Consider the following 22,113-nt stretch of genomic DNA (forward strand, 5'->3'; position numbering starts at 1 on the left):
CTCTCTGCCTCAGCCTGTAGCACTGCAGGGATTGTTGTGACCCAAGTGCACGACCCAGCAGTTGGCCTTGTTGAACCTCACACCACGGGCGTCTGTCCTTCGATCCACCCTGTGCGGATCCCTCTGCAGAGCCTTCCTGCCCTCTAGCAGATCAGCGCTCCCTCCCAACTTGCTGTCACTCCCTGGAGCCGTCAGCCCCAGCGGCACCACAGCAGGGCCGCGCTCCGGCTCCGTGCAGCCCTGCCCTGCCCTGCCCTGGCAGCCCGGTACTATCCCGGCGTTCTCCCGGGGCTGTCCCGGTGTCGTCCCGGGACTGCTCCGGGCGGGGCTGGGGGCGGAGCCTGGCGCCCAGACCACGCCCCCGAACGCGGCTACCCAATCGGAGCGGGCGAGGCAGCAGCGGGGGTGTGGTCACGGAGGGGGCGCGGCCACCGCGCGGCCTTTCCCGCCCTCGCGCCCTTCCCTCGCCGGCCGCCTGCCCCCGCACGACGCCGCTGTGGGGATGTGGCGCAGCGCCGGCCTCGCTGGCGACGCGCAGGTATCGAGAGCGGCCGAGGGGCTCAGGGCTGGGCCTGGGGCCGAGCCCAGCCCAGCCCGGGGGTCTGTGCGGGCGTGGGTGCCCCGAGGAGCAGCAGGAGCGGGGAGTTGTGTGGCGGTCCTGGGCTTTGTGGGGTCCTGAGGGGGCGATGGCGGGGCCGCAGGTAGAGGGGAGCGTGGTGGGGGCTGTAGAGCGGTGCCAGAGGCACCCTGGGCTGGTGGGGAGTGAGTGAGGAAAGGGCTGGCAGTGATTCCATGGTCGGGGTTCGTTGCCAACTGGGAGCTCTGCCCTGTTTGTCCCCCCCCCTCATGTGGGGCAGGAAGGGGGAGTTGCCGTCACTTGGGTCACACCAGGCAGGCCGTGAGCTCAGGTGCATAACTGGGCTACTTGACCCCTGTGAAAGAGCTTGGTGAAGACTGAGGTCAGATTTCCTACATCCAGGCTAACCTGCTGTTACTCTAAGGACTGGGCAGAAAACTCCTGTTCTCCCCTTTCTGTGTTTGTCTTTAATATACTCTTGTAGTGCACAGAGATGTGGAGGAGCTGCTTAAAGAGAGAAAATAAAACTTGTCTACTGTAACTGCAGCACTGCAAAGACCTGTGCTTACAGTGGGAGCTACAAGTGAGAATTTTCTCCTTACTGTATATTTCATATCTCAACACCAGTGATTCACAGTGTGATTTATTTGAATTCAGCTTCTGCTAGTGAACAGAGCTATTTTTATGTACCAAATTTTGCTCCGTAAGTCTGAACAGTACTGAATTCTCCCTGTCATTCATGGTTGCTGACATGCAGATGGCATTCCTCTAAAGGCTCCTCTTCCGATGTGTTTATTCCATGCTTTTTTGAGACCTAGATGAGTTGAATTTGTCCAGAGTCATGCCACGTGGTGCTACTTGGCCTCAGGAACCTTGCCATAAGCACTTCCTAAATGCAACTTAGAGCTTATAGTTCAAATTAAGGCAAAATCTTTCTTCCATACCTTCATTGCAGCTCTGAACCTGCAGAGGTAGGACTGACATGTCCCAAAACTCTCTGGATTTGAAAGATATCTGGGAAAGAAATAGAGTAGGAAGCAAAACTGAAAGGAAATGTTCAATCTGAGGAAGTAGGGAAGCGGAAAGAATTGTAGGGAATGGTTGGAGAGCATGACCTCCGTTTGTCTTGTGTGTCTGGTCTTGAGAGGACAGTGGGGATGGCACATTTTATACCTGTAGGAGATGAGATTTTGGTTTGTTACCCTCCTGCCTCTGGAATAAGATGTGGTACATAAAAGATCTCATTTTGTCACTGTTCTTGATGCAGTGCAAAGCAGTACTAAGATATGTTGTAAGTTTGCTTTCTGAAAGCATATTAAATGATTGATGTTTTAGTCAAAACATGTTAAAACCTTCTTTTTGTGGGTGTGTGTGTGTATCAGCCTTTTTAAGATCCAGCAGAGTGCACATTTCTGTACATCAGAAATTGGAATTTATGGGTTTTTTTTAGCAAAACTTGCTCTGTAATTTTAAAATTAACACACGTTCTACTGGAATATGGAATGAAAATTATTTTATAGCTATAGTGTGGCAGGAGAGGAAGCTAGTAAACATTTCTGTCTTACCTCAGGATTAAATCATTTACGTGAGATTGGGTTGCAGATGGCTGCAAGTAATTTTTGCTCTTCACAAAAGATAAAGTGGTTTGAAAAAAGTAACAGTTTCCTCCAAAAGAGTTGTTGCAATTTAGGACTGAGGATCTTGCAAATTTTTGAATTAATTAAAAAGCTGAGTAATTGTACCCTTTACGACAGTCATGAAACAACACTTGGTGTACGCTGCTCACATTGTAAAATGTGAGTGTTAATTTTTGCAGCATTCTCAGATGCATTGCACACATTTTGGGTGAAGAAACACATGTAGAGAGGTAATATTATTTACTTTAGGCCAGAGTGGCAAAAAAATTACAGTCAAAGGGTCAACCTCAGAGACTTTTGGGTTTGATTGCTGGATAGTTCTCTGTTAAAAAGTTACAAATTTCTGAAATGATGTCATAGAGAGGAATATTTTTATCCAAGAAAAGAAATTCAGCAGAAAAGCGCTACAGGGCTGTAACAGTGTCTTTGGTTGGTTGTTGGTTTGTTTGTTTTTGTTTTGCTTTGTTGTTTTATTTCAGAAGGCTGAGACCAAAGAGGAATTTGTAAAAGTTAGAAGGAGGGATTTGGAAAGGCTGACAACTGAAGTTATGCAACTGCGGGATTTCTTACCCAAAATAGTAAGTGGAGATATCCTGGGGACATTCCAGAAGCTGGATGCTATTGAATCAAGTGAGTTGCACCATCTTACAAGCTCTTACAGTTTCTGCCAGCACTGCTTAGAACAAACTGTTGTTCCCCAGAAATAGTTGTAGAGTTTGTGGAGCTATTCCAGATTCAACTGTGTTGTTCAGTGGCTGCTTCAGTAAATTAATGTGTTTGTAGTAAAGAAGATTACAGGCTGCCTTAGGAATAATCAGACATGTCAAATTAATCTGTAAAAATATTTTTCTGTGGATAAAAACATACATCATTCAGGCAGTAGGGGAAGCTGTATGAGGCAAAAAAAAAGTTTTCCCTTTGAGAAAAGGCAAAAGCATTTTGTTTTTCAAAAAGTCACTTTGCACAGAAAATAAACCCCAACAAAATAATGGTAAATAGTAGTGGATAAAAATTTGAAGGAAGAGTGAATTAATCTTGTATTTGGCCTGTTTTGTTTTTTAGTTTGTATGCTATACTAATTAAAAAAAAAAGATTCTGTAATAAAAGTCTTTTTACTGCTGTTCCCAAAGTCCAGTTTTTCAATGTTGGGTTTCTCTGTGCATTATTTTTTTCAAAAATTATCCCACTCCCAACATACCACCAGGTCCAAATAGGAGTCAGCTCCATCCCTAGCCTGTAGCTTACCTGCAGCTGTACAATTTACCTGGATTTGGGTTTGCCTGGAAAGACATGGAACAAGCACTGACACAGACTGAGTGTGTCTCTTGTAGAATGTCAAGTAATAAATGGGAAATGAATTTGCAACAGCCAGCTAAGAAGGACCCAGATAGGGCCTCAAGGCCTGTCTCTGACAATGTAATAATATATTGGGGCAGAGCTTCCAGCTGCCTCAGTGATCCGCTCTTTGGGAAGATTCTTCCACGTCACAAGCAGGGGATGGGATCTGGATGCGTTCTCTTTATGCTCTTGCAAGGCATCAGGGTTTGTTTCCAGTTGCATTAAGATCCTCAATTCAAATCAAGATCCTCAATTAGTTTTTACCTACTTACATCCATGTCCAGTCTCGAGATTCCTCTCACTGATCCTTCTTATATTCCTTGTGCCAGGCATCAAGGAGACACTGTCAGGGCCATCCAGAGCAGGCTCGTGGCACCAACGTAGGGATTTGAAGACTCCTTGAAATGTTCTGCTGGCTGCCCAGCATTCTCTGGGTCCTCTAGGGCAGGACGTGGAGCTGAGTCAGCCTTTGACCTCTCTTGAGTCTGTCTCCACAGTGGAGATTTTTCTTGCAGGTGATGAGGTCATTTGAATATTTATTTAGGCTCTGGCTATCATGTGCCCCTACAGCTGGACAGGTGGTGATTTTTGCTGCTCCAGTCTTCTCCTGCCTCTGCAGCAAGAAATAAGGCAGAGTGAAAGGAGGCTTCGGAGCATACAGATCACATCACAGGGACACAAGCATCCCTCACTCTCAGAATGGTGCTGTTTGCTACATACAGCCTCTTGGTGTGGCATGCGAATCTTACAGGAGTCCTGGCAGCTCCTAGAGATGTTTTTTCCTGTTGTTCTTACAGAAGCCTAATGTGTGATTTGTACATCTCCAGACTGCATCAGCTATTGCAGTTTTCTGCATACTGTGAAGTGTGTGAGGTGTGCTTGAGGAGCAGAGTCTCCTGCTCCTCAAGAAGTACAGATTGTAGTCAGAGACTTCAGCACCTCTGGCCCATTTGGTTGTGAGACTGATGGAGTCTTGAATAGCTTTGAGAAACCTTGAGATCTTTGCACATTTCGCTGGTGTGTGTAGGTCAATAGGATGGCCATTTCCTAAGGCTTCCCAGGGGTGATGTCTGAGATCTGAGCTTGCAATTCTCAGTGCAGCCAACACTTACTTTTCAGGCTGCTGTCAGGGTCTTTATTTAGATTTTTGCCAGGGTAATTGTTCATTTTGAAAAGAGAGTTCTGTTTTGTTCTTATTACCCTTCTCAGGAAGAGTGCTTGGCTCCAGGAGTCTTAGAAATACAGCTCCAGCAGTTTTTCTGCATTGTTATGGGTATGTTTAGTGGAACATAAACATAACATTTCACTGGGGAAGTGTTAAAAGTAGCATTTAACATTGATCTAGCATTTGCATCAGTAGAATTGGAATTTCATCACTTGTTTGCATTATTGTACTCAGTTCTCCATCTCTCAGAGCTTTGAGGTTAGACCTCTGGTGCAGAAAATCTCCTGTTATGACCTGTAACTTTCTGTGGATGAGAACGAGTCTACCTCCCATCTGAAAATAGGGGCCTCCTCTTCTTTCTTGTGCCGAGTGCCTTGTTCTGCTTTTGAGTCTTTATCTTGGGAGCAAGTGCCACTTCTTCCCAGAGTCTGATTACCACTGCATTGGTGAAGTTACATATTTCCTCTTTGTATGAAGATACCATTTCATATTTTTCTTTGCTCACCCAGGTTGGTAGTGAAAGCTGCTTCTTTCTCTTCAGAGCAAAGGCATAGCTGGGAGGTTGACTGGGCATAGCAGGGGAGTTTCCACAAATGAGGAATAGCTAGAAGTAGGTCTCTTTTCAGCAGCTTCCACTATTGTCCTTTTTTTTCCCCTCTACATAAAACATTGTGATACCTTACAGGACATCAACACATCCTTGTTTCATCTGAAGCCCTTTAAATAAAGTACAGGTTGCCTTGTGTTAACACTCACTTGTGAGTATTATTCCCCTTCTGGCTCAGGTTTGGTTCCAGGACTTTTGCAGTCTGGTGGTGAAGGATGTGGCATCTTTGTGTGTCTTCTGGCTGGATTCAGGTTGGATCCATCCTCTCAAAGGCTGGAAGTGATTCTTCTCTCTCTGGAGAGCTTGTTTCCTTGCAGGGACAGATATTTTCACTGGATGAACTTACCTGGCAAGTATGAATAGGTTCTTGGCCTGCTGTAGATAAGCAGATCATGTTCTAGTCCTGCTCAAGATATCTTGCTGTCAGCTGCTTCAGACTGACACCCACAGTCAGAAGTGCATGGGACTGATTTTTCTTTACTTGACGGAAGGGAAGTTTCTTGCCACTGTCCAGAGTTATCCTCAAAAACTCAATGAATCCATTCCTCCCTTCATTCTTTTCCTTTGGATTGCAGGTTGAAAAGAAGTGAGTTGCTCAGAGAGCATGTCCTGGCACAGAGATGTTTCTCAGCAGTGAACCCTTGGCTTACCTCTGCTTTCTGCTAAAAAGTGTTGCTGGCTTAGAATCACACAAGGGCTGAGTGGAAATATGTTCTACCTCTTCAGATAAATCAGCCACAAACAGCCTTTCTCCTTTTATACAGGCTACTCAAAGCAATGTGTGTGTATTTAAAATGATAAACTTGTCAATTAGGACCAAAACAGGAAGGTATTTCTTTTCAAATAGTGTAGAATTACTAAATAGAATGCCAGAAGCCAAGTCCTTTGGTTGATAAGAACATACTTGGATAAATTTAATGATGTTGTCTTTTTATGATAGAGTTTGATATGATTTTTTTGTAACTACATTAAAAAATACTGTCACATGTTAAGGGAAGTATTTAAAGTGTGTTAAGCCATAGACCAAACTGTCATGTCCAAGGGTTTGATGTTTAAAGTGGGGTGTAATTTGGGTTTTTTTTGAACCAACCAGGGTTAGAATAGATGCTATTTAGATTTTACTTTTTGGAACTACTTAAATGTGTTTCCGTTTTTCAGTATAAATACTAAGCATCCAGGACTGTGGTTTTTAAAGAAAAATACAACACGCAACTATTGTTAAAAATATCCTTCAAAGGGAATTTTTTTAAACAGGCATCGTGCTGGTGAAATTGAATACTTTTAACTTGATTTCTGTTCACTAAAATAAAGTGTCTAAATTAGAATGAATTTCTGATAACGGAAATTTCTGATAACATCAGAAGTGCAATAACATCAGAAATTAATTTTATAAGGGAATCATAAAATTTGCTTGTAACTGACATAATGTATAAATAGTTTATAATCATAGAATCACAGACTGGTTTGGGTTGGAAGGAATCTTAAAGATCATCCAGTTATAACCCCATTGCCATGGGCAGGGACAGCTTTCACTAGTCCAGGTTGCTTATACTACTTTATAAATACTATTTTAAAGTATTTGGAATAGTTGCTTTTCATTCTTGCTATCCATATAGGTTGTAAATTGTAGATTGAAACACTCACTTTTGACTAATGTTGGTATTTTTCTTACATTTTTAATATACTCACTGACTTGGGTGAAATTTCACTCATGGAGTTTTCATGAAAACCAACGTGAAAACAAAGCAGAAAACTGAGTAAATTTTTAAGTGTCTTCTCAACCCTCTGTATTTAACAGCTAGATGTGATTCTCTTAAATTAGAAATGTGTTGGTTTGCTTTCTCAGAGCTATTGCCACACAGCAGATTGTGAGATTCCCATTTAGCCACGGGGAGGTGATCTCGCACAAGCAAACGGCTGAAGCGCCTCAGTAAAGCCGCACTTGGTGGATTCTCTTTGCTTTAACGCAGGCCCGATGGTCATAATGTGGTCCTTCTTTCTTTTGTCTGATTTATCCTGTCACAGACCTGGAGAAAAAGGAGGAGGAAATAGAGCAGCTGAGAATGGATTGTGAACACTTCAGAGCCCGTCTGGAAACAGCCCAGGCAGATTGCATGAGAGAGAAGAAGGTAGATTTGCTGCCAGGATATTGATATCTGTGTGTTTGAGTTTTACTAACAGAAGCAGTACTGATAAAATTTTCATGTTCATGTCACAAAATGAATCCTCTCTCAAAAACAATCTGGGATTTCTATCCATATAGTCAGGTGGTGAGGAAAAAACCTGTAAGGTCATAACTGCTTTCCCCCCCACCCCCTTGGTATTTCTAGAGCAAAAGGATCAATATTGTAACTAGGCAAAATATGGTAAGATGCAGTACCAGAAAGAAGTCAATGTGTACAAACAGAGGTACCAACTGTCTCCCACTGCAGTACAGGATCCTGCATAGCTGCAGGGATCTCTCTCAGCTTCCATACTCTGGGAGAGTAGAGTTGTATGGAGTTGTGTTATGGGTTCTTGGCAGGGCTTGTCTTGGTATATATGAACAAAAAAATCAAGCATTTTGTTTATATTAACATGCTGTAGTAAAACACTGGGGTATTTTTGAGCATTGTGGTATAGCTGGAATCAAGAGGTCCTTCACAGAATCAGTTTTTTTGACTTTAACATTCCTATAACATATTTGCAAGGAGGGCAATAGAAGATAATTTAAACAGTGCAATGTGCAGAATGAAGCCAGCATTGCTTGGTTTGCTGTGAGCTGTGTACCTTTGTCTAGTGTTAATAGTCTTTCTCAAAGCACCTATTGATCCAATTGCCATGTACAGCTGAGAATCAAAGAGCAATTTCAGGGCTTCTTTTGCTCTGTCAATATTGTATTTAGTGATTATGAGAGGGGAGATTCTTGACAATGAAGGAATAGCAAGACTGTGACTTCTCAGACTGTGAAACCATTTGGGTTCAAATGAGTCTCCGTGAGAATCGGTGGTGATTATCTGCTGCAAAAGTTCATTTCCTTGGAGCAATCTTCAGTAGTCAGCAGAAGCTCACAGTGTTGGGATTGTACAGCTGGCATTTGCCAGCCTTGGGATTGCACAAAGACAGATGAACCTACAAAACTTACTTTGTTTTTGAAGAGGAATAATGAAGAGTTCAGAAATGCACTTTTAGTGCACATCTGCATAGAAAAGTCACTCTGGGATGAAGTTTGGTATGATGGAATAGTTGTCAATCTGGATGTTCCTTATTTCAAAATAAATATCTTCTGGGATAGCTGTTGCAGTTCAGCAGTAGGTACAGGGTTCATTTTGCTGTGCACTGAGGTCTTCAGTTGTGTAAGCACCCAGGATAAAATCCCTGTAAGACTGAATGTTGCTGCTTTAGATACTAATGAAGAGAGTCCCTCCCATTATTCTTGTTAATACTACGAAGTAAAGTGCAGGTGGTTTGCATTTATGATTTCTTGGGGATGAGTTTTACTTAAAGCATGGGTAGTTTACTGGGAGCAGTTATTTTGGTGTTTCTGCTCAAAGCTCTTCTCTTCATGTCTTTGCTGTTGTGCAGTGTGTGGCAGTTCTCTGAATGCGTTCTCTTAAATACCAGGAAGGTGTGTATGAGTGGATTGTGCTCATGATGGTGTGAAGTCCTTTAGCTCTTCAGGGTACAGCAAGATGGTGTGTGTATACGAGTGATTTTTGTTCCTGGTAGTGACTTTCCTGGTGTTCTTCATTTGGTTGCTGTTCTGCTCTAGGCATCCTTGTGTACAGTTTCTGAATTATCTTCTATATGTTTATCTTCTAAAGGAGAAGAAAATGATTCACTGAAACAAACATAAAATAAATGCATTTCTGGTTGAGCAGTGTCCTTTTCTGAGGCCATCATAAGTCAACATTTTGCATTCCAAACTCTCTGCACAGAGCTGTATCACTGATTAGGGAATTGCTGTGCGTTCTGAACCTGAGCAAAACTTCAAGTGCACGTGTTATTCTTGGCTAATGTCTCCTTTGTCTGTCTTTTTGCAGTTCCATACTTGGGCACTGGTGTGTTCTCGTGCCTTGACCTTTTCCTGAAGATGGTGGTGTTGCATAGCACAGGGATTGCTTGGTGATGTGAACTCTTAGGAGCGTTGTTTCCAGCCAGGTTATTTGCTTTTGCAGGCTCCGTTTATTTTCCTGGCTCTTGAATGTACCATTTTGTTTTCCTTGCTTCATATCTTTGTTCTGGTGTTGCTTTTGATCTGTTAAAAATTCTGGCATTTCTTCTGCTGGCTTTGCATGCTTGTTGGGGGATCTAGATTTGGTATTACTGGGTTTTATGTCTTACTCAGTATTAGCATCCAAATGCAAATAAAATGTATTGAAGATACATTTCCCTAAGACTAGGACAGTGTGGAAAAGACAGGGAGAATATAGGGATTAGGCAGGAAGATACCTGAGGACATTTTGTGGATGCACATGGTGGCAGAAAAGCTGATAGGCCTGGCAGTGAGTCATGTAAAAGATGGAATTTGGCTAATTTGCTTAAAAAGGATCAAAGTATTAAGAAGTAAGAGACTTTTCCTGGGAGACTCTGCCTATGGAATCAGCAGCAAGTGTCAGTCTTTTGCATATATAGGTGAGAGAGACTCACTGCAGAGAGTAAGTGCACACAGAAGTCTACTTGAGAAATGAGATTTGAACTTTACAAATCCCTACCTGCATGTTCCATCAGCAGCAGTGCAAATCAGGCTGGTAGGTGTGATCAGGAGGCTCAGCAGGCAGTTGGTGACAGAGCACAGGCAGCTCTGTACTGGTTGCTACCATATTGTGTAAATGTTCAGATGAGTTTCTCTTTCTATTCTTTCCAAACCCTCGACATGAAGCATTGAGCTGAACCCCAAAAACGACAAGATACTTAAAGTCTTGATGACAATACATGGTTGAAAGTCTTGTTCTGTTTAGTTGCTTTCAAAACTGACATAGGAAAGATTCCTTCTCATTTCCCCATACACAAGCCAAACACACTGGGAAGGCTGAGCTGAGGAAGGTGTGTTCTGCAGTGAATTTGAAAATACTATGTCAGTAAAAAGGGCAAAAAAACCCAGATCCCTCTATTTTTTGACATTGTGCAATCTGTGATTCTCTCTCTTTTAATACATGAATTGGCATGATTTTTCTGGACTGGCCTTGGTCTTTTCCCTGCAGCACTGTCTAGTACCACCCTACCTGGAAGGTGCTTGGGAGCCCCCACCCACCCTGAGACATAGACTGCTGAATCCCTGCCTTGATCTCGCTGTCTGTGCTGGCTCTAAACCAAGAAGTGCAACAGCTTCGCTACTCCGGTGGCAGCTGGTGGGAAGACAGTGAGACCTAGAATCCTGCCCAATTCCATGATACTCTTCCAGCCAGCTTCCCGTGTGATTGGAAGAAAGTACTGCCAAATGGATATTGTGCTTTAGTTTGGTTAGGGTTGATCTGTTCTCTCTTTATGCTTTGTGGCAAGAACCACTTAGCAGTTCACTTAAGTGATCACAGAATCATTGTGTCACAGAATAGTTTGGACTGGAAAGGATTTTGGGGTTGTCTTACCTCATTCCAACCCCACTGCTGTGAGCAGGGACAACTTCCACTAGACCAGGTTGTTCAGAACCCCATCCAACCTCATGGATGCACAATGGTGCCTCGACTTCCTTGCAATGGAAGGTCCTCCAAACTTCAAACCTTAGGTGTGTTTTTTGGGAACTCTGTCTTGCTTTGACACTGCTGCTCAGGACTACGCCAACAGTAAAGAGTTTGAAGACACCAGTATTTATCCTAGATATCCAGCAACTGTTCCATGTTGGCTAGAGCAGAAGCCTGTTTTGAAAAACAAAACAACCCTCCCGTCCTGTAAGGTGTTTCCTGTATCTTTTGTCAGGTGTCAGGAAAAGCTGGCCCCTGATGCTGAAATCTCTCTCTTGAAGAGACAGGGATCTGTTTGCTCAGGGGGAGATGTCTCCTATCACGCTTCTCTAGGTGCCACTCCGTCTCGGTGGGTCACTTGTTTTGACCTTGTGGACAGTTTCTGGTTCCTGTCAGGCTGCACTGCTTAGAGACAGCTCAGGAGAGAAGGAACATGTCTGCAGCTGCTGTGGGTTACCCTCCATTTCAGAGGTGGCCATGATTGTGTTTCTTGTTCTGTCCCTTGTGGCAGACATGAAGTGCAACCAAAATTTCCTTACGCTGTTCCAGGAGAAACTGGACCTGCGGCAGCAGCTGAACGAGGCCAAGCAGCAGCTCCTGCAGCAGGCAGAGTATTGCACAGAGATGGGAGCAGCAGTGTGCACCTTGCTCTGGGGGGTGTCCAGCAACGAGGAGGCTGTGAAATCCATTCTAGGAGCAGTAAGTATGGCAGGTGAATACTGACCCCTGGTAATGCTCTTAGGCCTTTAAAACAAGGATCTTTAAAATAAGGACCTTGCTGTGGAACACACTTTAAGGATGTATTTCAGAAACTGTCTGGGCAGCAAGAATGTTTTCTGGTTTACATGTTCTTTGGGCACCATCCATTCTCATTTAAGAAGGGTTGGAGCTGTGAAGTGTTATGAATAAATGCAGTAATTCATGATTTTGTTATCAAATGAGGGTTATCTGTTTTCCACCACACACAGCTAAACGGGAAGCAAGGCTACAGTTAGCACAGTATAAGTATCTTCACAAGCTAACAGAAGGAGACAATAGTTCCTGGGCACATGCAGGAGTTTCCATGGCTGTAGGGAGCTTGGAGGACCTATTTCCATTGAGAAAAGACAGATCCATTGGTTCTCAACTTCTATAAATCCTTCTGCTGCCTTAATACGTGAATGACTCTTGGAATTTTAGAGACCCTTACTGCTCATGGATTTTATTAAATCATCAGTGTTAAACATGGGCAAGTAGACTATTTGAAAAAAAAAAACAACAAAAACAAACCACAAAACCAAAACAACAACAGTAATGACAATAGTAATACTGCAACTATCCCAGTTTCACTGCCAAGTGCAGCTGATGGAATTAGGAGGGATTAGGGGACCAGGCCTGATAAAAATATGATTTTCATTCTTGACACAGCCAACATGAGAAGAAATTGCTGTATTTAATCTGAGTGAACTGACGCCACAGTTTCTTTTGGCTTGATTTTTCAGCAGCATGATGAACAGCTGAGTGAATATGATTAGTTCATTATAGTAAGTGGTAAACCAATATGTTTGTAAGAGTTGTTCTAGTTGGGTGCTCCAAAATACAATTACAACTTTATATTGGATATCAGAAAGCTGTACAATGATGCCTTTTTAATGATAACTTCTGATGATTCCAAATCCAAGCAGCAGCAGTCACTAGGAAAAAAAAATCTGTTAAACACTGTATAAAGCAGTTGAAATTTAAAGAACAAGGCTGGTTGTTAAAAGCAGTCTTAAGTATTAAAATTCAGTTGAATTAGTTAAAAACAAAATTGCTGCCTGAAGATTTGTATAAAAGTAAAAAACCCAACTGTAAAGATGCAGTACTTTGGGGGTTAGGTTTGTTTGAAATGCAAAATACTTCTCCTACAGTCATTTCCAGCAATCATTAAAGCCTGTTGAACTGCTGTACTTCTGGTGAAGATCATAGCAACATTTGGGGGCATCATTTTCTTGTGATGGTGCACATAACACTGTAAGAAATGTGCCTGGGCTTGCAACAAGACTCCTAGGAGAAACATAAATGGATTGTGTGGCATTGTGTCAACCACAGATTGCAACTGGCAGTGAGTCAGGTCATTAAAAGATGATGGAGATTTGTCATACAACATATTTGGTTTGGGTTATTTTGGGACAAGTTGTACAGCTTGTAGCTTCTTCCCTCCTCCCCTGAGAAGGTGCTGTGAGCTACGCAAATGTATGAGAGCATCGAGGGTGCTTTGAAACTGTTGCTGATATTTGCTCACGTGGGGAAGGTGGCATCAATTCATAATCGTGTCATGCCTCAGGGAACAATGCCCAAGCTTTTTTCAGTCTTTGAAGCAACACAGAAGTGGGTCTTTCTTACAGTCCTGTAATGCAAGTGGACTGAAATGACGTTAGTGACCAATATATGTTTTGTGTCCGTACGGACTGGGAAGATCAGAACTTAAGCAGCAGATTTGAAATGTGACACAAGTAGTTCTCAAGGCAGTGGGGGAGAGATGCCTGCTGGTTTTGCCCACATGTTCCTAGAGAGAATTTGAAGAAACACCCAGAGGAGCATCATGATAGAGTTTTCAAGATTTCCTACCTGCATGTACCAAAAAAAGAAGTAAATTAATTCCCGTGAGATTGTTTTGGATGTCTTTCAAAAAGCTTCAGCCAGATATGACGGGCTTCTCACATGGAAATACAACCTGAAGGTTTGATTTCAGAGCAGCATCAAGGCTTGCTTCAGCTTGAGAAATTTTGGATCCTACAAGGTGTTTTGCTACTTCAGTTGTCTGATATGGTGACAAACGACTTTATATTTTGTGGCAGCAATTTTTCATGTTACCTGGAGTTTTCACACAGGAGTTCCGCAGACAGCAGAGGGTTCATGGCACCATCTGAGCTCAAGCACCTTAATGGCTGCTTTCAGAACTGTCGTTATCTCAACATATGTGGGTGAGACATTCTTCAGTCCCACGAAAATGCCGTCAATTAATAAGGGACTGTACAGAGTGCGTAATGTTTGCTATTTATAAACCTGCTAGGTCTCTGCTGCAGCTCTTCAGACATCAGCACTAGTTAAGTAGTGGCTGTCTGGAAAGAAGGATCAGCAGAGAGGACACCAGTGAAACCTCAAGAGGCTGGCAGATAGGTTTCTTGTTTTCTGTGCAACATACTGACTACTCAGGGTGCTTAGTACCCTTATGTTCCCACGAGAATATGTATTTTCATAATAACTTGTAGGGCTCTTCATTTTCACTCACACCCTCTTGCTTCTTGAGCTATAGTTGCTGCTTGTTAAAATTGCCGTCCTTGAGGAGTGGTGCCCATATAAAAACTACATCCAGCACATGCAGAATTGCACTTGTTTTCCTCCTCTTTCTCCATGATCCCTTCATTTCTCTGATTTTGGGGCCACAGTGTCATTTGTGAAGATACTGTGTTGACTGAGCCTGTTTTTGTCCCCTCTTGCTGAACTCACCCTGCAGGAACTATACATCTTTAATGTGCGAATGTGCAGCAGTGGAGGAATAAATAAATGTTACCACTAGCTTTGCACATACTGTGAAAGCAGTAATTTTGCAAAAATATTAACATTTTCAGTCACTTTACAAAATGAATAAAAGTTCAGGCATTTCTTGAACTCTCCCATTGGGTCACTAGTGGGAACAACTACAAGTTTCAGCTGCTTCATGGAACAACCTATTAAAGTTATTAAGGAAAAATTATCAAAGACACTGGGAAACCCAGCATTATGGGCTCTCTGCCACACTGTTTTGGTTATGGAAGCTTCATCCTCTGTGTGAAAGAGAGTTCCAGCAATGTTTTACTAGTCAGAATTACCAATGAGCAGAAACAGGTCTCTCCATCCTTCTTTGTGGACTCTGCACCTCTGGCCAGGCTCTTTGACCTGCCCTGAGCTTTGTACCAGCTGGAGCTCCCTCAGCTGAGATACCTCCAAACGGAGCAGGATTGCAGCTGAGGGGACAAGACTGTCCCATAATTACAGCCTGTGCTCCTGTTCGTGTGTTCTCCTGTGATGATAATTCTTTCTCATGTGACATGGCTGACTTAAACTCAACCTGTGACCCAGGAGAGACCTCCATTTCCTTTTCTAAAGAACTTCTGCATAGCCTGTTACTCTCCATCCTGTATTGAGCAATAATGAGTCCTATTAGGATCCATTTGAATTCTGCTTTTTTTTCTGGATACTTCATTGTTTTCTTAGGAATTTCATGTTAAGTTTCCAGTCTCCAGCTGATTTTGACAAAAGCTACTGTAGTAGGCCAGATAAATGTGAAACACCTGGTGCAGCTACTGCAAAACAAGGAGACAATATTCTCACTTTTGAAAATAAGCTTTAATTCTGCTGGTTGATAGATATTATTGTGTGCTTAGGAGGTAGATATGCAATGGTTCAGTTTTATGAATAAATGTAGCATTGAGTAGTTTCCTGTTTTCTTCTGAGGTAACGGGGGATCAAACATCACTCAGTGAATACCTGGTATTTTCTGTTATTTATTTGAAGTAACTGAATGCTTTAATAGTTTGGAAGATTGTCTAATTTTACTGTAGCATCTAATAATTATAGTTGCTGTAGTGTGTGTAATCTTTCTTCTCCTCTTGCAGAGTAAAGCAGTAAAGTTTTTCACAATCACTGCCCAGACCATGGAGAGCTTTGTGAAGTCATTAAGTGAAGACATGAAACAGCAGGATTTGGATTCTGAGGAAAATCAGTTTGTATTAGCTTTGGCAGGGATTGTAACAAGTAAGTTAATGTTGTGTCTCAGAATAGCATTCCACACGTACTGGGAATGTATATTGCCTCATAGAAGCTGCATTAAATACAGCTTTTCAAAGTTAAGTAGTCAATGTTGATATCTTGGGTGACTTTCTGGTTTTCTAAAGTTCTGGCAAATTTTGTTACTAACACTTCTGCTACAGGCACTTCTGTGCTGCCCGTGACATTAAGGATTAGACAGGTAAGAGCTATTGAGTTCTGAAATTCCCTATTGCATCCTTCAGTCTGGAATGAAACAAGGACCATTGTACCAGTCCTGTGTGCTCACATTAGTCTGTACACATCAATTGACTTCGTGAATCACCAGTGATGCCAACATGTGCAAGATTACGAATTGCACATGCTGCAAGTAGATCAGCCCCAGCTTAAGGCATGGACTAAGGATTTTAAAACTGCTTAAAAATATGGTTACTGTCAAATACACCACACTTTCACTGTATAGGAGAAGTAGAAGGTAATAAACCTGACTTCCATACTAAGTATTTCTTTTTAGGGCCAGAAAATAAGTAAAAAGTCACATATCTGCTGTAGAATGATTGCCCTTGGCTTGGGAGGCTGTGAGGCATAGGGTTGATACATCATCTGCATTTCTGTGAAACTGTAACTGTCAAAATTACACTAAAGACATAACGCAAGAGAGATGAAACAATGGATATTTATACAAATAAGTGAATCTTGAATGAACAGCTTTTCTGAAAATGGGGTTTTTAGCTGTTGGTGTGTCATCAAAGAGTGTAATAAAATCAATATGTGATGCATTATGCCGCTGTTACTATGGGGCAGGTGTAAGGGAAAATAATAAAGGAAAGTCTGCTCTGGAGTAGTAGCCTTTGGAAATAATTTGGTCTTTTGGTTTGTGCTTGAATAATGCCACACTTGCAGACAGGTAGGAAAAGAGAGTTTGAGTAGATGTTGACAAGAATTTTGGTTGTGTAGTGTGCCAGGTGTATTGAATTGAGTGGTTGTAAAACTCTGGAATCCTGTTTCTTTAAAGTGGAACCTATAATGATCAGCCTTGTTTCAGTCACACTTTACCTGTGGATGAATGCAGCCTTTTGTTTCATAATTTACTGTGTTGCTATTGGGACACTGGGCATTCTGAATAAATTCTTTGGTTGCCAAAGCAGAAGTATGAAGGAGTTCGACCAGTGTTTGCTGTTCAGTATTTGCTATGTAGGTGAATGTAGTCTGAAGTTTACATAAATGCCACAGTTCATCCTTTACAGCTGACATATCTTTTTAGTGGTCCTGATAATTAGCAAAAACTTTTGTTTGAAACATGATTTTTGGTGATGTTTTATGCTCTCCCACAGACGTGGCTGCGCTGGCGTGTGGCCGTGAATTCCTGGTCAGTTCCAGTCAGGAATTACTGGACACAATGATGCATCTCCTGGGAGACATGAAGCCAGGACTCTGCAACAAATTTAAAGTGTATGTTGACTTTTTTTTCCCTTTCAAATGAAATGCATTATCTTGCAGTGCAGCTCAAGTGATGACAGTAGTTTTCCCACTCTCCCATTATTCCCTTCCTGGAGAGAAAGTTGTTTTCTCAGTAGCATTCCTTGCAGCTTTATCCAGGTTTTGTGTCTCTTTGGAAGTCTCTTAAGCATTGTAATATTGTAAAGGTGAGCAGGGGTGCTCTCATCTACCTTGGGAGGGGGTCGTGAGTTGAGTGAGAAATAAGGAAGGTGTGAGGTCAAGTTTTGCAACAGAGAGGATGTGGGAAATGTGGACTCATATTTATTCCCTTCTAATATGAAGTGTAAAATGTCACATGTGCTTAGTGAAGAAAGTGAGTTATGGAGCAAAAATGAAATAATTTTTGATTTCAACTGAAAAAGACTCACCAAACACTTCAGTCTGTAAGAGGCAATGCCTGTAAAGTGACCTTGCAAAACAGCTTTAAAGGCAAGGCCCTGTTGCGCAGTTCAGATACTGCAGAACTGCTTTTCAGCTGATGGAGAGATTAAATAAACAACTGTCTTTGCCTTTTCCTCCAAGACCTTGTAAGCTGAGGATGTATGGCCTTGACTGAACAAATTACTGTGGCTTAACGAATGGCTCATCTGCTGAACTGTGGGCGCTGGTCCTGTACACCTGGTTCACTTGTTCATGAGGATGGTTTGAGCCACTGTCGTGGTTTTTTCCTAAATACACAAGCAATTCATACCCCAGGCAGCTGTCACAGCTCAGCTGACAAACAGCAGCCCTGTCAGCCACAGTAACTTGATCACGTCCAGGCACACATTTAGGCAGGTTGGATGTGATAGTCTTGAAATCAGGCTCGGTCTTCACTTGGGAGAGGTTTTATCTTGCCTAACCCCAGCTGTCAAAGAGGGGGATGTCAAGCATTTGCTGACTGACTGGGCTCCTTCCCACAGTCACTGGGAGGAGATGGTGCTGTCAGGTGATTGCTCATGTGAGGGGGAGCAAGTTGCCCTCTGAAGGTGTTTGCCTTTACCTGTTGGCTGATGAGGGGAAAGCTGAACAACCTGTGCTGTAGATAGTGGCTTGATTAATAACTGATTTGAGATCAGTTATTTACTCCTGAGTGTTGGGCTTGAAGGTCAACAGAAGGGATTTTTTTGATAACATCCCAACTGAAAGAATTCTATGAGAATCTCAGTTTAAGAAAGGAAATTTGTGACTTCCTGTGTATAAAAAAACCAAACCAACCAACCAACCAAAGCCAAAAAACAACCCTTAAAAGAGGATCCATACTGTTTCAGAATTGGTAAATAGGAAAAAAAAAAGAGGACTTTGAGAGGAGGAAGATACTCCTGCACACACACACTGAATTTCAAATGGATATGTGTCTATGGGTCCAGATAAACTGGTTTTGATAATTTCATATTGTATTAATGTAATTTGATTTGAGGGCCTTTCTTTTGAATTGATATTTTGGGTTGCTTGTATTTATGCTTCAAAATCTGCCTGCTTTGCAGAGGAATTGCCTGTGGTGATGTAAACTTGACTGCCATGCAGCACTGCTGGTAAAATATACATAGAACAATCCCATGAGGTGGCAAGGAATTCAACAGGTGTGAACTTCTGGGCTAACAAATGGAGGGAAGCTTGGAAAAGAGGTTGCTCAATGTAGTTGATAAGTGAGAAATATTAAGCATGTGTTACAATAGCTTGAATGCAGTGCTGTGATGGTATTTTCTGATATCCCACAGAATCAACTTTTTTTTTTCCTTACTCTGGCACTTGCCATTGGGTAACAAAAATTGCTGTATTCTGACATTAGAGCAAATGCCAGAAAGGACATTTCTTCATGGCCTTGTCATAGAATGGGAGAGCCTAATTTGCTCAAATGTTTTAGTGCAAAATGATTCCCTGTGTTTGTCTTTCATGTCCATAATCAAAAAAAAAAAAAAATCCTTTTTTTAATGAGCTCTGTATTTGTCTTGTCACTGCTCAGTTCTAAAAACCTGTTACTAACTAACACTAGATTTTATTCTTGTCCTTTTGGGGAGTTTTACAGTCTCCCAGCCCAGCAAAGAAGGGTCTGGGGGGTTGGTTGATTTGTTTTTAAGTTGTTCTTTGCATGTAAGGTTTTTTAGCTGCTGGTTAACCTTAATCAGCATTTTCATAAGCAGATGTGTCAAAAGAACTCCCTTTTCTCCTCCCATAGGGAACATAAGCCAGGACAAAATGAAAGACAGCTGTGAGACAAGGATATGAAGGTTGTCATAAATTCTAGTGCAATTTCAAAGTTACATGAGGATGGACTCTGGAGTCATCATAAATAGTGTTTACACATACATTTATATACATATCCATACAGACAGATACGTTTTTAAAACTATACCTCTCAGATGAAAATGTCTGTTCATTATTCTGGAAATGCAACGTGTTTTTCTTAAAGCATAACCATGGTGTTTCATGGGAGGATATCAATTTATAATCCAATCAGTTGAAGAAAAAAATTTGGCTTATAATTTTAAATGCTATGGTTGTCTTTTGCTTAGCTTTGAGATTTTACAATTATTTTCTAACTATTATTTTCAAAAATATTTTTTATTTCTGTGTGAAAAATCAGGGGAAACTGTGAGTCTAATTTTACACACAGCAGCATCAAAGTAAGCTGATGAAGAGGGGAGTTCTGTTTCCTAGTTCTAGCAATCCTGTGTTTTATTTGGATGAATATATAAATAAAAAAATACAGGGAGAAGCTGTCACTTACTCCAAAACTGCTGTGATATCCACTGTAGTCTGTGAATATGGAGTAAATAGATCCCAGGCATCAATGTGAGTGCTGGGACTGAAATCTCAGGGGTGTCCTTGCCTTTCTGAAGTTGCAGATGTGAAAGACTAGTTATTTTTCTCATTGATGTAGGGTTTGTTCAACATTTGTAATTGTAACACAGTCAATAAACATTTATGTAATTGTTTGTAGCCATAATTAAATGGTTAAGAATATTCAACTTTGCTTTTGTAGCAGTTGAAAGTAGCCAGTAAAGAGACAGATTAGTACATAATAGTACATTTTATATACTAATCCCATGTATTAACAAGACGGGAAGGGGCTTTAGCTGTGCATTTAGTTCCAGGTTTAAAAGAAAGCATTGACAGATACAGTAGTACAAGATGTTAATTAAATTTGGCTTGTCTAAGTAGGAAGATTATGAAATGCATAATTAAGACTCACTCCACATTAAAAAAAAAAAAAAAAACAAAACAAAAAAAAACACCAGAAAGTATTGTTTATCCACTAATCATTTTTGTCAGGTTTGTTTCAATGAGCACTTTTGCAATTATTATTGCAAAAAATGTTTACTAAAATTTACAGGTCCTGGAGGTGAAGGTGGTTGTAAAGAGCCTGGAAATGTTTCTCTGTTGTACCTAGATGAGTGTGTTTAATTAAATATTCTGTTACATATTCATATCCCACTGCATTGGCTTGTGGGGTGTTCCAGCACTCCAAAAACCTCAGCACTTTCTTGGATCACCACCACCAGTCCCTTTTGTCTGCACAAAGAAACAAGTGAAATAAAAATACAAACACAGCAGTGCCTTTTTACGTCACTTTATTTCTAACTGCAAATGTCAAACAGATTAAGGGTGAAAGACATGCTCAAGAAATGTTAACATTGCCATTATAAGATGATGGTTTATTGATTATTTCCATTCTGGCTGATTATAGGTAGTGCTGTGCTCTTTTGTCAGGGCTTGTTCTGGAAGCCCAGAGCTGCAGGGGCTGGATGAAAAGCGGTGTGTGTGCTCTACCAGCTGAAATTTCAGATCCAGAGCACCCCTCCCTGCTTGGCAGTGGCCACTGGTGCAGTAGATTTAATAAATCTGCTCTTCCATCTTTCTACTGCTTAACCAAGGTGATCAAACTCAGGGCACATAAATGACACCTCTTACAGCTCAGTTTAGTGTGCCGTGGGTCACTGCCTTTTCTGCTTTCTGAAGGTGTCCACAGAATGTCCAGAAGTCTGCTGGTGGCATAGGAGCTTAAGCCATGAGACCTTGTTTGAGAACTGGATGTGAGGTGTGAAGTCCATTTGGAATAGAATCATTTCCCTTTCGTTTGGACATGGTGGCAGTGCAGTGACATGCAGGTTTATCTCAGGCATGAGAGAGCAGTAGCCAAGGTGGCTCCAGGACAGAGAACATTCCCCTCCCTGAGACCTTCCTACTCTTGCATGGGGTATTTTTTCATGTGTTTAGAATATGTGATTCAACAGTAGAAACAAAGGGTTGCACAACATTGCTTATATATAATTTGAGATTCGTCTCTTTTACTAAAATATAAATTAGTAGCACAGGGTTCTGCACCGGTACCTGCTTGACACATGGCAAAAGATGCTGAAGCATGCAAAGAAATCAAAGGCCATCACATCTTCTTTCTTTGAATTCTAGGCTAATGCTAATGTCACTTTACAATGTGAGTATCAACCTGAAAGGCTTGAAGTACATCAGTGAAAGTCCAGGTTTTATTCCCCTGCTTTGGTGGCTGTTGAATGGTAAGTTCCTCTAAGAACCTTGTAAATCATGACTTTCAGGGCTTTGTAGATTTGCAATAGGTGTTGCAAGTAACAAACCAGAAGTTTTTATCTGTAACCTGATTAGCTTTTGACAGAATAGAAGTAAACAAAAAGGGCACATAGCTGGAGGGAAAAGATGTGCCTTTCCCACAAAACTTTTGGCACTGTATGTAATATTTCATTAATGTAAAATTTAAGGGTGGTAGATTTAAGAATTGGGAGTGGAGAAATTTGATGGAGTCGTTTAAAAAAAAGCCACCTGTGTCTTCCCATACCAACTTTAAAATAAACTTTAAGGGGAAACTACATACCATTTCACTACCATTTAACAGAGGAGTTTGT

General features: G+C 41.6%; 1 protein-coding gene across 8 annotated transcripts in view; it reads left to right on the top strand.

Moving 5' to 3' along the window:
• The first annotated feature begins 427 nt into the window (after positions 1-427).
• The window catches only part of LOC125319111 (heat shock transcription factor 2 binding protein), a 58,412-nt gene continuing 36,726 nt past the window's right edge, over positions 428-22,113 (top strand). For 2 of the 8 annotated variants that reach the window (XM_048290113.1, XM_048290080.1), the window contains exons 1-7: positions 431-538; positions 2,694-2,844; positions 7,350-7,453; positions 11,534-11,683; positions 15,604-15,742; positions 17,089-17,206; positions 21,647-21,750. In XM_048290113.1, coding sequence (XP_048146070.1) covers positions 503-538; positions 2,694-2,844; positions 7,350-7,453; positions 11,534-11,683; positions 15,604-15,742; positions 17,089-17,206; positions 21,647-21,750 — 802 coding nt within the window. In that variant the 5' untranslated portion in view covers positions 431-502. Of the gene's footprint in view, positions 539-1,061; positions 1,161-2,693; positions 2,845-7,349; positions 7,454-11,533; positions 11,684-15,603; positions 15,743-17,088; positions 17,207-21,646; positions 21,751-22,113 lie in introns of all 8 variants that reach the window. The other 6 variants (XM_048290135.1, XM_048290061.1, XM_048290091.1 and 3 more) reach the window with 5 other exon arrangements.

This window comes from Corvus hawaiiensis, chromosome 2 (genome assembly GCF_020740725.1).
Source record: "Corvus hawaiiensis isolate bCorHaw1 chromosome 2, bCorHaw1.pri.cur, whole genome shotgun sequence".
Taxonomy (NCBI): Eukaryota; Metazoa; Chordata; class Aves; order Passeriformes; family Corvidae; genus Corvus; species Corvus hawaiiensis.